Source organism: Schistocerca piceifrons, chromosome 1 (assembly GCF_021461385.2).
Source record: "Schistocerca piceifrons isolate TAMUIC-IGC-003096 chromosome 1, iqSchPice1.1, whole genome shotgun sequence".
Lineage (NCBI taxonomy): Eukaryota > Metazoa > Arthropoda > Insecta > Orthoptera > Acrididae > Schistocerca > Schistocerca piceifrons.
In genome coordinates, this window is record NC_060138.1 from 1098120689 (window position 1) to 1098140979 (window position 20291).

At 39.1% G+C, this 20291-nt stretch overlaps 1 protein-coding gene across 1 annotated transcript in view; it reads right to left on the minus strand.

Annotated features, from left to right (window-relative positions):
- The window catches only part of LOC124775894 (inter-alpha-trypsin inhibitor heavy chain H4-like), a 148114-nt gene that overhangs the window by 24540 nt on the left and 103283 nt on the right, over positions 1-20291 (minus strand). The window contains exons 6-8 of the mRNA XM_047250732.1: positions 16751-16926; positions 16468-16668; positions 10316-10436 (exon numbers count right to left, since the gene is read on the minus strand). Of these exons, the coding sequence (XP_047106688.1) occupies positions 10316-10436; positions 16468-16668; positions 16751-16926 (498 nt within the window). The remainder of the gene's footprint in view (positions 1-10315; positions 10437-16467; positions 16669-16750; positions 16927-20291) is intronic.

Genomic DNA, 20291 nt, shown 5'->3' on the forward strand with positions numbered 1-20291 from the left:
TACCTGCTAAAAAATGGTGATGCAGAAAATGTAGAAAATCTTTGTTATTTTGAATTTCCAATTAATAGAAACCATAATGAAAAATAAGCTAATGAAGTACTTAAATAAGTACAACCTTCTCTGCAATGAACAGATTGGTTTCAGATCCACAAGAGGTACACAGTCAGCTGTTATTGTTGTGGTCTTCAGTCCAGAGACTGGTTTGATGCAGCTCTCCATGCTACTCTATCCTGTGCAAGCTTCTTCATCTCCCAGTACCTACTGCAACCTACATCCTTCTGAATCTGTTTAGTGTATTCATCTCTTGGTCTCCCTCTACAATTTTTACCCTCCACGTTGCCCTCCAATATTAAATTGGTGATCCCTTGATGCCTCGGAATATGCCCTACCAACTGATCCCTTCCTCAGTCAGCTATAGCACAGTCGTGCTAAGAGTATGACTTTAGTATGCTGTGCCACAGTCAGCTATAGCACAGTTTACTAAAGTTGTACTCAAAGCACCAGACAAGAACGACAAAGCAACAGGCACTTTTTTGGACCCATCGAAGGTATTTGACACAGTTTACCATAGAATTTTATTATGCTAATTGGAATGGAGAGGGGTAAGGGGTATGGCAAAGAATTGGTTCAAGTCACATTTGGAAAACTGGCTGCAGCTCCATATTGATTATGGACAAAAATTCAACACAGTTAACAGAAAAATCCAATGAAGCTCTTAGGGATGTCCACAACTGGTCATTAAGGAACAGAGCAACTTTACATGTGAAAAAGATAAAGTGTATAAAATTCCAACTAAATAGAAAAACCCAGAGATACTACACTAAAAGCAAACAATGATGTACTAGATAGTGTAACTGATACCAAATTCTTGGAGATGAATGTAGGCTGTTAACTGAAATGGACAGAACATGTGATAATTTTGGCAAAGAGGTCGTCCTTAGCACCAGTGTGCAGTATTTCATTTCATGCCCCAAAGTAGCCTACTTTCATTGTATGCATTCAGTCCTCAGTTATGAGATAATATTTTGGGAATAACTGCTGAAAACATACAGACTATTTTCAATATACAGAAAAGAGCTCTATGAATGCTAATGAATAGTAGTAACAAGGCACACTGTAAAGAATTATTCAAAAAGGTAGAAATTCTGACAGTTCCTTGTGAATACATCTATCACAGCATAATTTATATAAGAAAAAATCGTAATGTAAGGAGCGTTCAAAAAGAAACAAGCCGGAGGCATAATTACAGAAACCAGTACCTGTATGTTAGAAGTATTGACCCTGGCTGTTGAGACACAAGGCAGTGAATGGCTGTCTCATAAAATTCCTTGGGCTGTGATGTTAACCAGTTCTGCACATACAGATGGACGTCATTGTCTGAGGTGAATCATTTGCCCCTCAGAGCCTTCTTCTTTGACCAAGATGGCCCCCTTCTGAATCACTTCCTTCAGCATGGGATAACAGTGAATGCCCAGCATTACTCGCAAACCTTGACCACCCCTTGCCAAGCAATCAAATCAAAACGACCAGGCAATTTCACCCATGGGGTCATTCTGCTCCGGCACAATGCAAAGCCTCATATGACCAACACAGTCACAGCACTCCTGCAGAAATTCAAATGGGAAGTTTCTGGCCACCCTCCATACAGTCTAGACCTCTCTCCCTGTGATTACGCCATTTTTGGTCCCTTAAAAAGGCTCTGAGGAGCAAACAATTCACCTCGGCCGACAACGTCCAGCTGTACAAGCGGAACTGGTTAACATCACAGCCCCAGAATTTTATGAGACAGCCATTCACTGCCTTGTGTCACAGTGGGACAAGTGTCTCAACAGCCAGGGGCAATACTTCTAACATACAGGTACTGGTTTCAGTAATTATGTCTCCGGCTCATTTCTTTTTGAATGCCCCTTACATGTACACTGCAAACAGCACAAGATATGACCATGGAACCAAATCCATACACTGTTTACATCTAAACAGAAGAAACAACTCAAAAACTCAAAATTGTACAATTGACTGCTACAAGAAATAAAAGATGTAAATGATTCCCATACCTGCAGTCAAATGCTAAAAAAAAAGTTTACTACATGATAGCTGTGACACTGTAAATGAATATTTAAAATAACTATAGAAATTGACTCAATGCTTGTGAACATTGAACTGTGTAACAATTTATGACATGATTGTAAAGGTAAGACTAAGTATAGGAGCTATAAATACTGTAAGAGGTACTGTACATTTGACGATAACTGTACAATGTATATTGTTCTATGAATGAATAAATAAATCAGTAGTCAAAGAGTTGTCAAAATGCTAAGCCATTTTGAAGAGGTCTATGCAGTATACTCTATAACTAACAACGGGTATAAAGATTACAACTTGTTTCTGAAGAGTTATGCCTGTGAGTAGAATTCTCCCCTGACATAAATACTGAATTAAAATGTCCAGAATTAACTAGTTTTCTTATTTTAAATCAGTCATAACCACAATCATGAATACTTTAAATACAATGGAAAATCTCCACTATTATTAAGATGAAAGTTTTGCCTTTCAGTTCATAATCTGTTTGTAGTGCCCAATGGATTTTACTGTTTGAACAGAGAATAGTAACAAGTGATCCCTCAAGTTTTCTCAGGATGAGTGATAAATAATGTGCTTCCGGGTGTTCTGCCAAGTTGTTGTTTCCATTCTATGTACAGTAATTCAATGTCCAAATCAGCTGTCTTCTCTATGCTAGTTCTTCTGTTTTGTATACTAAGAAAGAGCCCTATGGCACTGCTTCAGATTAACAATATCTATTTTATTTGATGAATACAGAGGCAATAGATCTACACACTGCTAAATATTATACAGGCAAGAAAAAAATTATGAACCTGCTGTGTCAAACTTGCCATAGTACATTAAAGATCAATATATTTTTAGACAGTTAAGTATTCCTACATGTCATCCATCATTCATCTACAGGCAAGAGGTTACTTTTCCCATTTTTTTTGTTCCCATCCTAAATGTTATGTTATTGCCATAACAATTAAACATTAGCTCAGTTATATCACAAAAAAGCCAAAAGCTTTTACCTGGTCACAAAATATTTCCATTGAACACAACTTATTGATTGAAATGCATCACAATTTCCTTGAGACAGAAAAGCTTCTGGCCACAAATCAGCATGCTCATACGAAACTCAGCTTGCCTTATTCTTGCACAATATGTTGACAACTACAGAAGAAGGACAGCAAGCATATTCCATATTCCTAGATTTCTGAAAAGCATTTTACAGAGTGCCCCACTGCAGACGGTTAACAAAGATCTGAGCATATAGAATAGTTTCCCAAATATGTGAGTGGCCCAAAGACTTCTTAAGTAATAGAACCCAGTACATTGTCATGGATGGTGAGAGTTCATCAGAGGCAAAATTGTTGTCAGGAGTGACCCAAGAAAATGTGATAGGACCACTCTTGAGCTATATAAAAATAAACAGTGTAACGGGGTGAGCAGCAATATGCAACTTCTGTGTACTGAAAAGTGTTGTCATTGATTGGTTCTGTGAGGATACAGGATAACTTGGACAGAATTTCTATTTGGTGTGATGAATAGCAGCTTCTCTAAGTGTAGAAAAATGTAAATTAATGCATATGAATAGGAAAACAGTTTTGCTATGTTCAAATCAGTATTGGCAGTGCACTACTTGACACAGTCATGTTGTTTAAATATCTAGGCATAATGTTGCAAAGTGATATGCAGTGGAATGAGCAGATGAGGTTAGTAGTAGGAAAGGTAAATGGCTGACTTTGTTTTATTGGCAGAATTCTGGGAAAGTGTAGCTCATCCACAAATGAGACTATGCATAGAACACTAGTGCAACACATTCTTGACTAATGCTCAAGTGTTTGTGGTCCCAACCAGTTTGGGTTAAAGGAAGACATTGAAACAATTCAGAGGCATGCTGCTAGATTTGTTACTGCCTGGTATGATCAAAACCTGAGTGTTAAGGAGATGCTTCATGAACTGAAATGGGAATCCTTGGAGAGAAGACATTCTTTTCACAAAACATTATTTAGAAACTTTAGAGGACCAGCTGACTGCAGAACATTTTACTACCACCAACATACATTTCATTAAAGACCACAAAGACAAATTAAGAGAAATTAGGGCTTTTACAGAGGCATATAAACAGCTGTTTCTCCTTCACCCTGTTTGTGGATGAAGCAGGAAAGGAAATGATTAATAATGGTGCAAGGTACCCTCCACCAGGCACCATAACTTGTGGAGTGTGTATGTAGAAGTAGATGTAGAGCATATCAAGATTAACATAGTCTATAGGTTGAAAGTTCTTTCTAACACAAACGAATTAGACTAGAGATACAAGATCCTCAGGTCTGTAGAACATGTCATAACAATAATACACAATAACAAAAAAATAGAAAAAAAGATATGTTAATGTCCCTGCCACATACCCCAAATGAAATGGTCCTCAAGGGCTCGGAATAAAGTCAAAAACGTCTTTAACATAATTTTATTTAAGAGCTACTAAGTAATTTGTCACAAAACGTGTAAATGTGTGGTACATTGAGGTGCATATGATTATTTGGGCCACTGTAGCTGTGCATCATCAAAGAGAAAGTCAGTTTACAACACCTACTTACATTGATTACATTACTGCACTGAAGATATGTAGAAGTCAGGTTTTACATAATACTCACAGTGTTTGATATTATTGATAATATATAGACATCTGTCAGTTCTACTAAAAAGTTTTGAAAATTTTGACAACCATGAGATGATTTAGCAGGTCTTTACTATTTTTTGTCTTTGTCATTATGTGGCAGCATATTTAAATCAGACTGAGAAACTGTCATTATCAAAAGTGCTGTTTTTATCTCAATATATTAAAAAGTTTATATGAACAATAATAGGTTACTGATTTCACCATAACCTCTAGAATATTTTAAGAATGTTGGTAACATTAAAATCTTATTTTAGACATGTAAAACATAATTCAGTTTAATGAAACATGTTTTGAAATGCTCTTTTTTATCTGCTAAGAAACTGTTCAGTCCTAAATTAGGTGCTACCAACAGAAAATAAATTATTAAAACCCATCTTTGAGTTCTATCTGTGATGAGCTTGTTATTTACTGCTCAATCATCTCCTCTTTCATTTTTACTTTTTAATACCTTCCAAATAATACTTATCACATTCTTAGAGGAGCTTATTTTAATGGAAGTTACATATGTTTCAGTGCTGTAAGAACTTTCATTTTAATTTAAAGGTACAGTTTCTTATGTGATAAAATATTGTAATCTTTCCTTTCTGATCTGCCTTTTCTTGTTAATGTTTATACCAAGAACTATCATAATAAATGTTAGTTGTTGAATGCAATGATGAACTGCTAATCTGGACTGGATAAAAGTGGTTACATATCCTGCTATGTATTCACAACTGTTCACAGGAATATCATTTAAGTGTTACATTCTTCTTTATTAGTATAAAATTATTGTAAATATATAATAATCATGTAATTGTATTCAGAAAGATATATGAAATCCTCCCAACTCCACCAAGAGTGTCTTTCCACCATCCACCTAACCTTTGTAACCTCTTGGTTCATCCCTATGAAATCCCCAAACCACCTTCCCTACCCTCTGGCTCCTGCCCTTGTAACCGCCCCTGGTGTAAAACCTGTCCCATGCACTCTCCCACCACCACCTACTCCAGTCCTGTAACCCAGAAGGTGTACACAATCAAAGGCAGAGCCACGTGTGAAAGCACCCACGTGATTTACCAACTGACCTGCCTACACTGTGAAGCTTTTTATGTGGGAATGACCAGCAACAAACTGTCCATTCGCTTGAAAGGACACAGGCAGACAGTGTTTGTTGGTAATGAGGATCACCCTGTGGCTAAACATACCTTGTTGCATGGTCAGCACATCTTGGCACAGTGTTACACCATCTGGGTTATCTGGATACTTCCCACTAACACCAACCTGTCAGAACTCCGGAGATGGGAACTTGCCCCTCAGTATATCCTGTCTTCTCATTACCCACCAGGCCTCAACCTCCGCTAATTTCAAGTTGCTGCCGCTCGTAACTCACCTGTCATTCAACAACATCTTTGCCTCTGTACTTCCGCCTCGACTGACATCTCTGCCCAAACTCTTTGCCTTTACAAATGTCTGCTTGTGTCTGTGTATGTGCGGATGGATATGTGTGTGTGTGTGAGTGTATACCTGTCCTTTTTTCACCCTAAGGTAAGTCTTTCCGTTCCCGGGATTGGAATGACTCCTTACGCTCTCCTTTAAAACCCACATCCTTTCATCTTTCCCTCTTTCCTGACAAAGCACTGTTGGTTGTGAAAGCTTGAATTTTGTGTGTATGTTTGTGTTTGTTTGTGTGTCTATCGACATGCCGGCGCTTTCGTTTGGTAAGTCACATCATCTTTGTTTTTTAAATATATTTTTCCCACATGGAATGTTTCCCTCTCTCTCTCTCTCTCTCTCTCTCTCTCTCTCTCTCTCTCTATATATATATATATATATATATATATATATATATATATATATATATATATATATATATATATATCTGCTTGTGTCTGTATGTGTGGATGGATATGTGCGTGTGTGCGAGTGTATACCTGTCCTTTTTTCCCCCTAAGGTAAGTCTTTCCGCTCCCGGGATTGGAATGATTCCTTACCCTCTCCCTTAAAACCCACTTCCTTTCGTCTTCCCCTCTCCTTCCCTCTTTCCTGATGAGGCAACAGTTTGCTGCAAAAGCTTGAATTGTGTGTGTATGTTTGTGTTTGTTTGTGTGTCTATCGATCTGCCAGCGCTTTTGTTCGGTAAGTCACCTCATCTTTGTTTTTTATATATATATATAATAGGGGGAAACATTCCATGTGGGGAAAATATATCTAAAAACAAAGATGATGTGACTTACCAAACGAAAGTGCTGGCAGGTCGATACACACTCAGACAAACACAAACATACACACAAAATTCTAGCTTTCACAGCCAACGGTTACTTCATCAGGAAAGAGGGAAGGAGAGGGAAAGACGAAAGGATGTGGGTTTTAAGGGAGAGGGTAAGGAGTCATTCCAATCTCGGGAGTGGAAAGACTCACCTTAGCGGTAAAAAAGGACGGGTATACATTCGCACACACACACATATCCATCCGCACATATACAGGCACAAGCAGACATATTTAAAGGCAAAGAGTTTGGGCAGAGATGTCAGTCGAGGCGGAAGTGCAGAGGCAAAGATGTTGTTGAATGACAGGTGAGGTATGAGTGGCGGCAACTTGAAATTAGCGGAGTTTGAGGCCTCGTGGATAACGGGAAGAGAGGATATATTGAAGGGCAAGTTCCCATCTCCGGAGTTCGGATAGGTTGGTGTTAGTGAGAAGTATCCAGATAACCCGGACGGTGTAACACTGTGCCAAGATGTGCTGGCGGTGCACCAAGGCATGTTTAGCCACAGGGTGATCCTCATTACCAACAAACACTGTCTGCCTGTGTCCATTCATGTGAATGGACAGTTTGTTGCTGGTCATTCCCACATAGAATGCATCACAGTGTAGGCAGGTCAGTTGGTAAATCACGTGGGTGCTTTCACACGTGGCTCTGCCCTTGATTGTGTACACCTTCCGGGTTACAGGACTGGAGTAGGTGATGGTGGGAGGGTGCTTGGGACAGGTTTTACACCGGAGGCGGTTACAAGGGTAGGAGCCAGAGGGTAGGGAAGATGGTTTGGGGATTTCATAGGGATTAACTAAGAGGTTACGAATGGCTCTGGTTATTTGCTTCTGTACCAGGTCAGGAGGGTAGTTGCAGGATGCGAAAGCTGTTATCAGGTTGTTGGTGTAGTGGTTCAGGGGTTCTGGACTGGAGCAGATTCATTTGCCATGAAGACCTAGGCTGTAGGGAAGGGACTGTTTGATGTGGAATGGGTGGCAGCTGTCATAATGGAGGTACTGTTGCTTGTTGGTGGGTTTGATGTGGACGGACGTGTGAAGCTGGCCACTGGACAGATGGAGGTCAACGTCAAGGAAAGTGGCATGGGATTTGGAGTAGGATCAGGTGAATCTGATGGAACCAAAGGAGTTGAGGTTGGAGAGGAATTTCTGGAGTTCTTCTTCACTGTGAGTCCAGATCATGAAGATGTCATCAATAAATCTGTACCAAACTTTGGGTTGGCAGGCCTGGGTAACCAAGAAGGCTTCCTCTAAGTGACCCATGAATAGGTTGGCGTATGAGGGAGCCATCCTGGTACCCATGGCTGTTCCCTTTAATTGCTGGTATGTATGGCCTTCAAAAGTGAAGAAGTTGTGGGTCAGGATGAAGCTGGCTAAGGTAATGAGGAAAGAGATTTTAGGTAGGGCGGCAGGTGATCGGCGTGAAAGGAAGTGCTCCATCACACGAGGCCCTGGACGTGCGGAATATTTGTGTATAAGGAAGTGGCATCAATGGTTACAAGGATGGTTTCCGGGGGTAACAGATTGGGTAAGGATTCCAGGCGTTCGAGAAAGTGGTTGGTGTCTTTGATGAAGGATGGGAGACTGCATGTAATGGGTTGAAGGTGTTGATCTACGTAGGCAGAGATACGTTCTGTGGGGGCTTGGTAACCAGCTACAATGAGGCAGCCGGGATGATTGGGTTTGCGAATTTTAGGAAGAAGGTAGAAGGTAGGGGTACGGGGTGTCGGTGGGGTCAGGGGGTTGATGGAGTCAGGTGAAAGGATTTGTAGGGGGCCTAAGGTTCTGAGGATTCTTTGAAGCTCCGCCTGGACATCAGGAATGGGATTACCTTGGCAAACTTTGTATGTGGTGTTGTCTGAAAGCTGATGCAGTCCCTCAGCCACATACTCCCGATGATCAAGTACCACGGTAGTGGAACCCTTGTCCGCCGGAAGAATGACAATGGATCGGTCAGCCTTCAGATCACGGATAGCTTGGGCTTCAGCAGTGGTGATGTTGGGAGTAGGATTAAGGTTTTTTAAGAAGGATTGAGAGGCAAGGCTGGAAGTCAAAAATGTCTGCTTGTGTCTGTATATGTGTGGATGGATATGTGTGTGTGTGTGTGTGTGTGTGAGTGTATACCCGTCCTTTTTTCCCCCTAAGGTGAGTCTTTCCGCTCCCGGGATTGGAATGATTCCTTACCCTCTCCCTTAAAACCCACATCCTTTTGTCTTTCCCTCTCCTTCCCTCTTTCCTGACGAAGCAACCGTTGGTTGCGAAAGCTTGAATTTTGTGTGTATGTTTGTGTTTGTTTGTGTGTCTATCGACCTGCCAGCGCTTTCTTTTGGTAAGTCACATCATCTTTGTTTTTAGATATATTTTTCCCACGTGGAATGTTTCCTATATCTGTGTGTGTGTGTGTGTGTGTGTGTGTGTGTGTGTGTGTGTGTGTGTATGTGAATATGTGTGTGTGTATTCCAGATCTCCTCCTAAGTCAATGGATCAGTTTCAACCAAACATGGTACACATGACAGCATCTGGAAAGAAATACTGGGGGGTGACCTGGTGGGCACAGAGACAAGGAGGAGGAGGAGATGGATAGAAATGGTGGTTGAAGTTGGAGATGGATGGAGAGAAAGGGAGAGGACAAGGAAGAGGAGGGGGAGGAAGAGGAGGAGGAGAAGAAGAAAAAGAAGGAAATAAATGGAGAAAGGGGGAGAAGGACATGAAGAGTCAGAGGGGTGAGAAGGAGTGGGATAGTGAGAGGGGGAAGTAGGAGATGGACAGAGAGAGGGGGGTAGGAGGACATGGACAGAGGAGACAGACAGAGAGAGTGGGAGTGGGATATGGATAGCAAGAGGGTGAGGAAAAGATGTGTAATGAGAGGGGGAGGAGGACAGAGATGGGGGAGAAGGAGATGGACGAAGAGAGAGGTAGGAGGAAATGGATAGAGAGAGTGGGAGGAGGAGAGTGACATAGGAAGGAGGAGATGGGTAGTGAGAGTGGGAGGAGGGGGAGAAGAAGAACAGAGAGCAGGAGAAGGAGGAGAGGGACAGGGTATGTAGTGTCTTTGTGGTAAAAATATTTCCACTATGCAGTCGAAGTTCTATTTGTATTTGCAATATAGTGACTGAACTTCTGGCCCTGAGTGTGATGGGGATAATTATGAAACTGTTTTACTTATTATTCTGCCTTAACTGCAGACAAAGTTTCTGAGAGGCTCAACAGTGGATTTTTCCGCCAGTTTCTCTTAAGACTTCTAAGCAGCACTTTTAATAATTTGTAATTAACCAAAATCTACCTAAAAGTATGTAATACTAAGTATAAAAACAATGATGGTAATGTAATACCTACACTTACCTCCTGTGGCTTCCATAGATTTAACATAATCTTTTGCCAACTGTATATTTAGCGAAGTTGCTTTGAAAGTAGAACATTCGGGCCTAAGCCCAACAGAATCCTGCTGATGAGGTGACCATTCCTGTTTAGAAGCAAGAAGGTATTGGAAGTATTAGTTTCTGCTACTTTTCAATGAACAAGTTATTTCAGTATGAGTAATACAAGTGTGAATTTGTAATTACTGTCTTGGAATATAGACAAACATGTTACCAGAAAGCAGCCAAATATTAATTGCTGTACCACTGTTTTATTTTCTCGTGCTGTGTACTGACCTGACAAAGATTTCTGTATTACATCTCATGCAGTTTAATGGCACTAATGTAATGACAAACTGGAATGTCAGCTACACTACTGGTCATTAAAATTGCTACACCAAGAAGAAACGCAGATGATAAACGGGTACTCATCGGACAAATATATTATACTAGAACTGGCATGTGATTACATTTTCATACAATTTGGGTGCATAGATGATGAGAAATTAGTACCCAGAACAACCACCTCTGGCTGTAATAATGGCCTTGATATGCCAGGGCATTGAGTCAAACTGAGCTTGGATGGTGTGTACAGGTACAGCTGCCCATGCAGCTTCAACACGATACCACAGTTCATCAAGAGTAGTGACTGGCATATTGTGATGAGCCAGTTGCTCGCCCACCATTCACCAGACGTTTTCAATTGGTGAGAGATCTGGAGAATCTGCTGGCCAGGGCAGCAGTCGAACATTTTCTGTATCCAGAAAGCCCCGTACAGGACCTGCAACATGCGGTCGTGCATTATCCTGCTCAAATGTAGGGGTTCGCAGGGATCGAATGAAGGGTAGAGCCACGGGTCATAAAACATCTGAAATGTGATGCCCACTGTTCAAAGTGCTGTCAATGTGAACAAGAGGTAACCAATGGCACCCCATACCATCATGCCGGGTGATACGCTAGTATAGCAATGACAAAACCATGCTTCCAATGTGCGTTCACTGAGATGTTGCCAAACACGGATGCAACCATCATGATGCTGTAAACAGAACCTTGATTCATAAAAAAAAAAATGACATTTTGCCATTCATGCACCAGGTTCGTCATTGATTACACCATCGCATGTGCTCCTGTCTGTGATGCAGCATCAAGGGTAACCACAGCCATGATCTATGAGCTGATAGACCATGCTGCTGCAAATGTTGTCAAACTGTTCGTGCAGATGGTTGTTGTCTGGCAAATGTCCCCATCTGTTGACTCAGGGGGTCGAGACGTGGCTGCACAATCCGTTACAGCCATGCATATAAGATGCCTGTCATCTCGACTGCTAGTGATACGAGTCCATTGGAATCCAGCACGGTGTTCCGTATTACCCTCTTGAACCCACCGATTCCATATTCTGCTAATAGTCATTGGATCTCGACCAATGCGAGCAGCAATGTCGCGATACGATAAACTGCAGGTCGCGATAGGCTACAATACGACCTTTATCATAGTCGGAAATGTGATGGTACACATTTCTCCTCCTTACACAAGGCATCACAACAATGTTTCATCCAGTCAATGCCAGTCAACTGCTGTTTGTGTATGAGAAATCGGTTGGAAACTTTCCTCATGTCAGAATGTTGTAGGTGTCGCCACCAGCGCCAACCTTGTGTGAATGCTCTGAGAAAGCTAATCATTTGCATATTACAGCATCTTGTTCCTGTCGGTTAAATTTCACGTCTGTAGCATGTCATCTTCGAGGTGTAGCAATTTTAATAGCCATTAGTGTACTAAGAACCGTGTGTACTACCAAGTGTACTTCATACCAACATTAATGATTTTCTGTCCTTTTCCATCCATGCAATGATCTAGGAAAATATTGCTGCCTATGTGCCTCATCATCCCCCTTAATGTCTCTTATTTTATTCTCATGACTGCTGAATAAGACATGAAATGGAGGCTGCAGAAGTATTACACTTTTTTTTCCTTGAATACCAGTCTGATAAATTTAACTAACAGAGACTTATCTAGGGGTTCCTCTAGTTCCACAAGCACCTCTGTTACTCTCTTGTATGGACAATACCAGCCTGGTATAATCCTAGCAGCATGTCCCTTACTTCATAAGGAATCTAAATGTTGGATCAGTATACTGCAGAATTACAGAAATGCTTCACTTACTCAGAATCCTTACAATCAATTATGGTTTTCCATTCACCTTTGCAGATAATGATTCTTACATTTCCCCCCCCCCCCCTCCCCCCCATTTCATCTTACTTCTTAGTACAGTGTAGGTAAAATAAACTGGCCTGGAAAATATTTACAATAAGACTGATGAAAGATTAACTCTTGTTACTGAAAATCATGGAATATGCTGGAAATTGTAACCATTACACTGATGCAGGGCTGTTTTCAATTCATCAAACTGCAAGATACACATAGCAGCTTTGACTGATGGATAGCAACAGTAGTTTTCATTGTTCTAGTGTAGTTCTTCCATTGCGTAAGGATTATTTCTTGTTTCTACTGATTTTGCTCTTCTCAGACAATGCCTCATGCACTCACAACAAGGTTGTCAAGATGGTTTGTGCTGTTGCTCCACCTTTCTTGCAATATCCATACCGTTGTTCATTTTCTGTGAGCTAATCCACATATGAACTGAAAATGTCTGAACATACTCGTTAGCATCAAAAATTTGGTGAAAGAATAGTGTTACAATGTGGACACCAGTCATTGCGCACTGAACACCAGTTTTTTTTTAGAATTCATGTATCATGTCAAGCTGAAGCAGGCATCCCCCGAACAAATGAAAAACTGAAGATCGAAAAGTCCTGATTCAACTTCACTCAAAAGCTACCAGAAGAACAATACACATGAAAATTTGTAAGGAATCATATGTAGGCTCCAATTTGGTAACATTTTGATTTGACAGTCTCTTAATTTTCACTGGAATAGAGAAATGGTGTCGAGATTTTGTCAGACTTTGTTCCAAGATTTTTTTCCCTTGAGCAATGTTTTCTGGTGTTCAAATTTTTTTTCGGATAGTTACAGTTTTTATTTGCTACAGAGTTCCTTTCGGACCATTTTTGCCACAAAGTTGGGAATTACATACTTTGCAGGATGTTTTGCCAAACTATACCAATCTTAAACTGTTGTGCGAACTGTTCTGCGCATATTTTCCATGAATTGCGCTTCACATAACACTTGGCAAAGAACACCTGATGTTTCGCCATAAGTACCAAGTGTGTTGCATTCAAATGGTCACTACACATGTCTGCTCCCCTCACTTACTCAAATGCAAAGACACTGCCAAATACTCAGGACAGATAATGTGAGATACGTGTATGTACTGAGATGTGACAGCAAATGACTGGAGAATCAAAATCACAGTTTCTACCATTTTCTGTGAGGGGTAGTTCTTCTGTTCATTAACAAGGGTCAATTTTGCATCAGTCTTATAAAAATTTTCCAGACCAGTTTTATTTTGCTAACAATGTACTACTACTCAATACTGAAATGAAGTGATGTGCTTCAGACGCTCACCTCTGATGCCACAACTGAATACAATTCTTTCTGTTTGCTGCAAGTGTTATCTTAAATTTATCCATAGAGCTGCCATTTATTAGATTAAGTGATATTTTCCTGTAGGTATCATCATCATCAGTGAACAATGTGATAGTACTGAAGACACCATCTGACATATCATCTATGTATATTAAGAACATTACAGTTCATATTATGCTGTATGTACTTTCTATCACATTCATATGTAAGTGCTTCTGTTGTTGTAACAGTAATCACTGTGTGAGGGAAGTTTTTGTATATCTGCACCACATCTGGGATGATAGCTATATAGTGACAGAAACTCTCACTTCATTATGATGGTGAATATTCAGTCGCTATTGACGGTCATGCACTTTGCTCTTAATTGTGAACATATTCACATTGTACATTGACTATTTGCATTTTCCTATGAGCAGCTAGTTTGTTAATTACATTTTTCCCCAGTTTCATAACCAAGTTGATTAAAACATGCTTGAGTCGTGGTGCTCAACTCTGAGGTGGCTGATTCAAGTCCCAGTGGTGAAAGGCCTGTAACTGTCTATATTTTGCTGGCAGGGGAAGCAGAGTTGATGGCATAAAATACTTGCCCACCAGAATATCAGAAGAGAATTGAAACCCTTTCAGTACAAGAAAAATATTGAAGACTGTAGACAAAAATGTCTTGTTCCCATCCTTTGCAATGAACACTTACCAAAACAAGCTACTGAATACCAACCAATAGGCAAATATGTGTGGGAAGACCAAGGCAGAGTTTCTCTGATGGACTGGGACAGGCATGCAGGGATAAGATGATGATGATAATGATGATGATAGTGGTGGTGATGGTCTGTTCATTAGCAGGAACCTAGAGCTTGGCGACTCCTGGGTGCCATTTGAAGGAGGAAGAAAAAAGAAAGTTAAGGTTTAACATACAGTCAGTGATGATATTATTAGAGACAGAGCAGAAGCTTGAATTTGGGAAGGATGTGGAAGGAAATGGAGCATGTCCTTTTAAAGGAACCATACTAGTATTTACAGTAATCAAAGAAAAACAAAATCTGAAGAGCCAGATAGGGAACTGAACCATAATCCTCCTAAATATGAATCCTGGTGCCATTCAGTTAGTTAGTAGGTTAATGACATGTTCCGTAGATCATCTGAACGATTATTTTTTTGAAATTTTATGGAAAGAGTCAGTTTACAGGATATGTATGTATGATTAGTGTTAACATTAATGAAAATATAATGTTTGGTCATAATAATGCATGCAACTACATTTAAAAACCAGGTTTTTTATTCATTTTATTTATTCTTTTGTTTATTTATTTTGTTTTATTATGGGCTACCAGTTTTTAAATAAGAATTGACCCCTGAATTAGAAGGAGGTATTAAGAAGACAATTACAAAGTGAAAATCTTACAGCAGTATTGCCAGGAGTCATCAGTGTATGAGTAAATACGTATGAGTTATTAAGAAGACAATTAAAAAGTGAAAATCTTACAGCAGTATTGCCAGGAGTCATCAGTGTATGAGTAAATACGTATTTCACTGACTAATATATATCAGAAAATATTTTTAAAAAATACCTCTGAGTACATTAAAACTAGAGAGCATGCAGCCATCAGGATTGTTTGATAAGTGTCCTAAAAAGCAAATAACCATATTTAGATTTTGTCAAAATTCTCATGGACAATAATGATGCCTTTCTCACTTGAAGCAAAGTTGTTCTCTACAAAACAAATTTTCAGGATGGAGAATAGAATTAGTTATTTTGACCTTATTGAAGAAAATAGTGGATAAAGAACTACTCTGAGACTAAATAAATGCACATTTGCTATTATAGCTGCTGTGGTGTTGGACAGTGTTTTGCCTTGGTGAAAGAGCATCTCTTTATATGGCAGTTTCTTGTTTTTCATTCAGTTTCTGTTTCAGATGGTTCCACAATGAGGATAATAGATCCCAGTTATAGTTCTGCCATTTTTTGAGCAATTTATGAGGTTTTTTTTCTCTGATTGCTTGACACATTGTTGGATTCTGTTAAGAAGTTTCAAAACCGTGCACACTTCCTACAGAGTGAGGGTTTCACTCTGGAAACAATACCTAGGCTACGGCTAAGCAATTACTCTATGATATCCTTTCTTTCAAAAATAAATGGTCATCAGTTTACGAACAGTCCATTTTTTTCTCTATCCAGCAGTTGTACATTCAAAGTGCACTAATCAGCAAGCTTTTACTAATGCTCCTTTTATAAGAAATAATATTCTACAAACCCAGTAAGATTATCTTTAGACTGGAAGGAACGAATATTATGGTTTAACATCCAATCACCATCAACTTTAGATTGATGACCACAATTGTAATGTATTGAGTTTATGATGTTGTGTGGAAGAAGCAAGTAGAACTGAAACCTCAAGTTAGTCTATAGATATGTTTGCTGAATTCTGAATTTTCTTTTGTGTCTTTTTTTCACAAGCTAAATCTTTAAAATTGTGGTTGTGTGAATACTACAGGTAGAAAAGTAACTTAAGTTAATTTGGCAGAAATTAATATATTGAGGAATGCACAGACTATCAATCCAGCTAAAATATATGAATAAAAAGCAATTTAATAGCTCACCTCCACACCTGTGTTGAACTGGATGATGCTGAAGTAGTCTTTTTCACTTAGATCATCCAATATCACTGACATAGCATCTTTAAGTTGAGATATTTTAGTCCCCCACATTGATCCACTTGTATCAAGAACAAATATAACATGTTTGGGTAACACTGGGAGTTCTCTTGGAACAAAGAAATGTACAAAATACCCATCCATTAACTGAAAAAAAAATTTTGTTGTGCAGCATTTGTTCATGATTACTGGAACAATACACATCACTCTGTTTTAGCACATAACTAACCAATACTTCACCCTCTGGTCGTGATTTTCTGTCAACATCATATGTGAACACCACCTGATGAGACAAGTCATCCTTTCTTCTCAGTGCCAACTGCTGCTGCTTCATAGTTGGAGAGAAGTTTACAAGCAGCGACTTCCCTGAGTTACGCTTTGTTACAGTTATTGGATTCTTCTCTCCTGAATCAGAGGATTAATTATGAGTCAAATGTATTTTGTGCATAAATCAGAAGATTTGGTTAAAGTATTCCATTAGCTTCATTGATTGTCATGAATTAAAAGTAATTAAAGAAACTGCATACTGTAATATTTATAGTACTATTGATGATATGCTTTGTAGAAAGAAGAGAGAGAGGATAACAACTCTTTTGTATCCTTTGCAGATGGCACTAAGTCACACTGACAACAACTGTGCCCCTATGCTACATATAGCTAGGACTTCGCATGTACTTCCCTGCAAGCTAGATTCTGGGAAATATGTACCTGTTTTCTGTACTAGGAATACTGTTGCCAACATTCTGTTCAACAGTAAATGCAAGCTTCCAGCTATAGAGCACAGTGGAATTTACAGGATTTCCTGCAGTTTAGGTGTCAAATTATGTATAGATCAATCAGGACTGAATTTTTTCATTTTGAGAAGACAGAAGGAGTGATCTGTTTTACTTGCTAAAAACTTTCTAACACCAAGATTGCATAAATGTTTCTTTATTTAAAACAACCGTTTTTGACAAACATCACAAAAACACAGTACACTGTAGCATGTCTGTTTGCATAAGTTGGATGCATTCTAAACATTGGATGTTTAGAATACGTCCAGCTTATGTAAACGGAAGTGTTACAGTGTACTGTGTTTTTGTGATGTAACAATCATCTGTGGGTGGTATATGTATGGACATGGCCAATTGCACAAGGTGCTTTATGTTTTTAAATATTTTGGTTATGACAAATCTTTTATAATGTGCTGTTTTTTATCCACATTACAACCTGGTGTGAGGTTCAACTTAAAATGAACATGTTTCATAACAAAAGTATTTTTTAAGACCAGAAGATGACACCAAGGTTTGTTGAAACCTGTCGTTCTGAGTAAGGAAATATTCATGTGATCTTGGCATTAGAAAGTTTTTATCAAGAAAGATTGGAAACTAAAAAATAAATATTACACCTTTTCTGGACATGTTTTCTTATGATATTAAATTTACTGTCAGTAGAGCAAACACTGGACTCACATTCAGGAGGATGACAGTTCAAATGCTCATCTGGTCACCCAGGTTTAAGTTTTCCATGATTTCCCTAAGTCAATTTAGGCAAATATCAGGGTGGTTCCTTTGAAGAGGCACAGCTAATTTCCCTCCCAGTCCCTCCCTAATCTGAGCTTGTATGGCATCTCTAATGACTTCGATGTTGATAGGATGTTAAACTTTAATATTCTTTGTTTCACATAGCAAAGAAAGACAGAAAGATAACATTACTTGAAATTCTGGCTACCAATAAACACCAAGCATAGAATCCTGACTTTATCCTTAATGATCAAATACATTTTCATTATTCACCCTTCCTAGAGTAGCTACAGCCAGTTAATATTTTTCTCGCCATTAGGTAATATGCTTGTTATAAATAGTGCACCTGTTTCCTACTCACATTCCATTGACTCCTTCCTCCCCTCTGCTGCCCCCTTTCTAGTTTGTTTATCACTTGCACCAGTTATTTTGTCCATGTAACATAGTAGTCTGTGACAGTATTCATTTGTGTGCTGATTTGGCCTGTACATACTTGTAATTTTAATCTTTTAGTGTTATGTAACATAAAGTCTATTTGTTCATAGCTTCTTTGTGTATTTCATTAAGCTTGTGTCTTTTGTATGCCATAGATATGTAGTTGTGAAAGGTCACATATCTTTGAAAAAACAATCATTGTGCAGCTAAAAGTTGTTGCTTGTGTTGTGTGAACTATCTATTTGGTCTTAAGCTGCCTGAGGATGGCCTAGACAGCCAAAAGCCAGGTCAGAATGAACTATAAAATAAATATTGCTTTGCAACATCAATACAATGTACTTCCACTTTGATATGTCTACATTCTTCCAATTACTGATGGAATATTCTATAGATGTTGGTTGCAGAGTGATTGCAATAATTAATATTGTGAAATAATGTGAGACTGAAAAATTATAGATTACTATAAAATTACAAAGAAACAGAAGGACTGACAATTACTTACCTTAACGGAACAAACTTTTAAGTACTGCTGAAAGGCACATATAAAAATATAAAAAAACTACCCTAACTTTTAGAACTGTTAACTCCATCCTTGGGTAGGAAGGGAAATAGGTTGGGGAAGGTTAGAAAAAAGGAGAAGCAGGCTACTCAGACTACAGGCTTGGAGGGACCAACCTGTCATTAGGTTGAGGGGAGATAGAAATGTCTATTAGCAGTTTTTAAAATTTCTTCTTCTGAAGGTAATACTGGACTCAAATTCGAGAGGATTACAGTTCATTGATGGGATGTTAGAGCCTAATCTTATTACTTTTTTCCTGAAGATAAGTATTGTCAGCCATTCTGTATACTTACAATTTGACATATTTCTCAATTGTTTTTTATATACATATACAGGGTGGTCCATTGATAGAGGCTGGGCCAAATATCTCACGAAATAAGCATCAAAATAAAAAACTACAAAGAACGAAACTTGTCTAGCTTGAAGGCGGAAACCAGATGGCGCTAGGGTTGGCCCACTAGATGGCGCTGCTATAGGTCAAACAGATATCAACTTCTGTTTTTTTAAATGGGAACCCCCATTTTTTATTACATATTCGTATAGTACGTAAAGAAATATGAATGTTTTAGTTGGACCACTTTTTTCCCTTTGTGATAGATGGCGCTGTAATAGTCACAAACTTATATGTACATGGTATCACATAACATTCCACCAGTGCATACGGTATTTGCTACATGATACATTACGCGTGTTAAAATGGACCATTTACCGACTGCGGAAAAGGTCAATATCATGTTAATGTATGGCTATTGTGATCAAATTGCCCAACAGGCATGTGATATATATGCTGCTCGGTATCCTGGACATCATCCAAGTGTCTGGACCTTTCGTGGGATAGTTACGTCATTTACGGAAACAGAAAGTGTTGAGCCACATGTGAAATGTCAACCAAGACCCGTAACAAATGATGATGCCCAAGTAGGTGTTTTAGCTGCTGGCACGACTAATCTGCACATCAGTAGCAGACAAATTGTGCGAGAATCGGGAATCTCAAAATCGTCGGTGTTGAGAATGCTACATCAACATCAATTGCACCCGTACCATATTTCTATGCACCAGGAATTGCATGGCAACTACTTTGAATTTCGTGTACAGTTCTACCACTGGGCACAAGAGAAATTATGGGACGATGACAGATTTTTCAAACGCGCTCTATTTAGTGGTGAAGCATCATTCATCAACAGCGATAACATAAACCAGCATAATATGCACTATTGGGCAATGGAAAATCCACGATGGCTGTGACAAGTGGACCTTGGCGGGTTAATGTATGG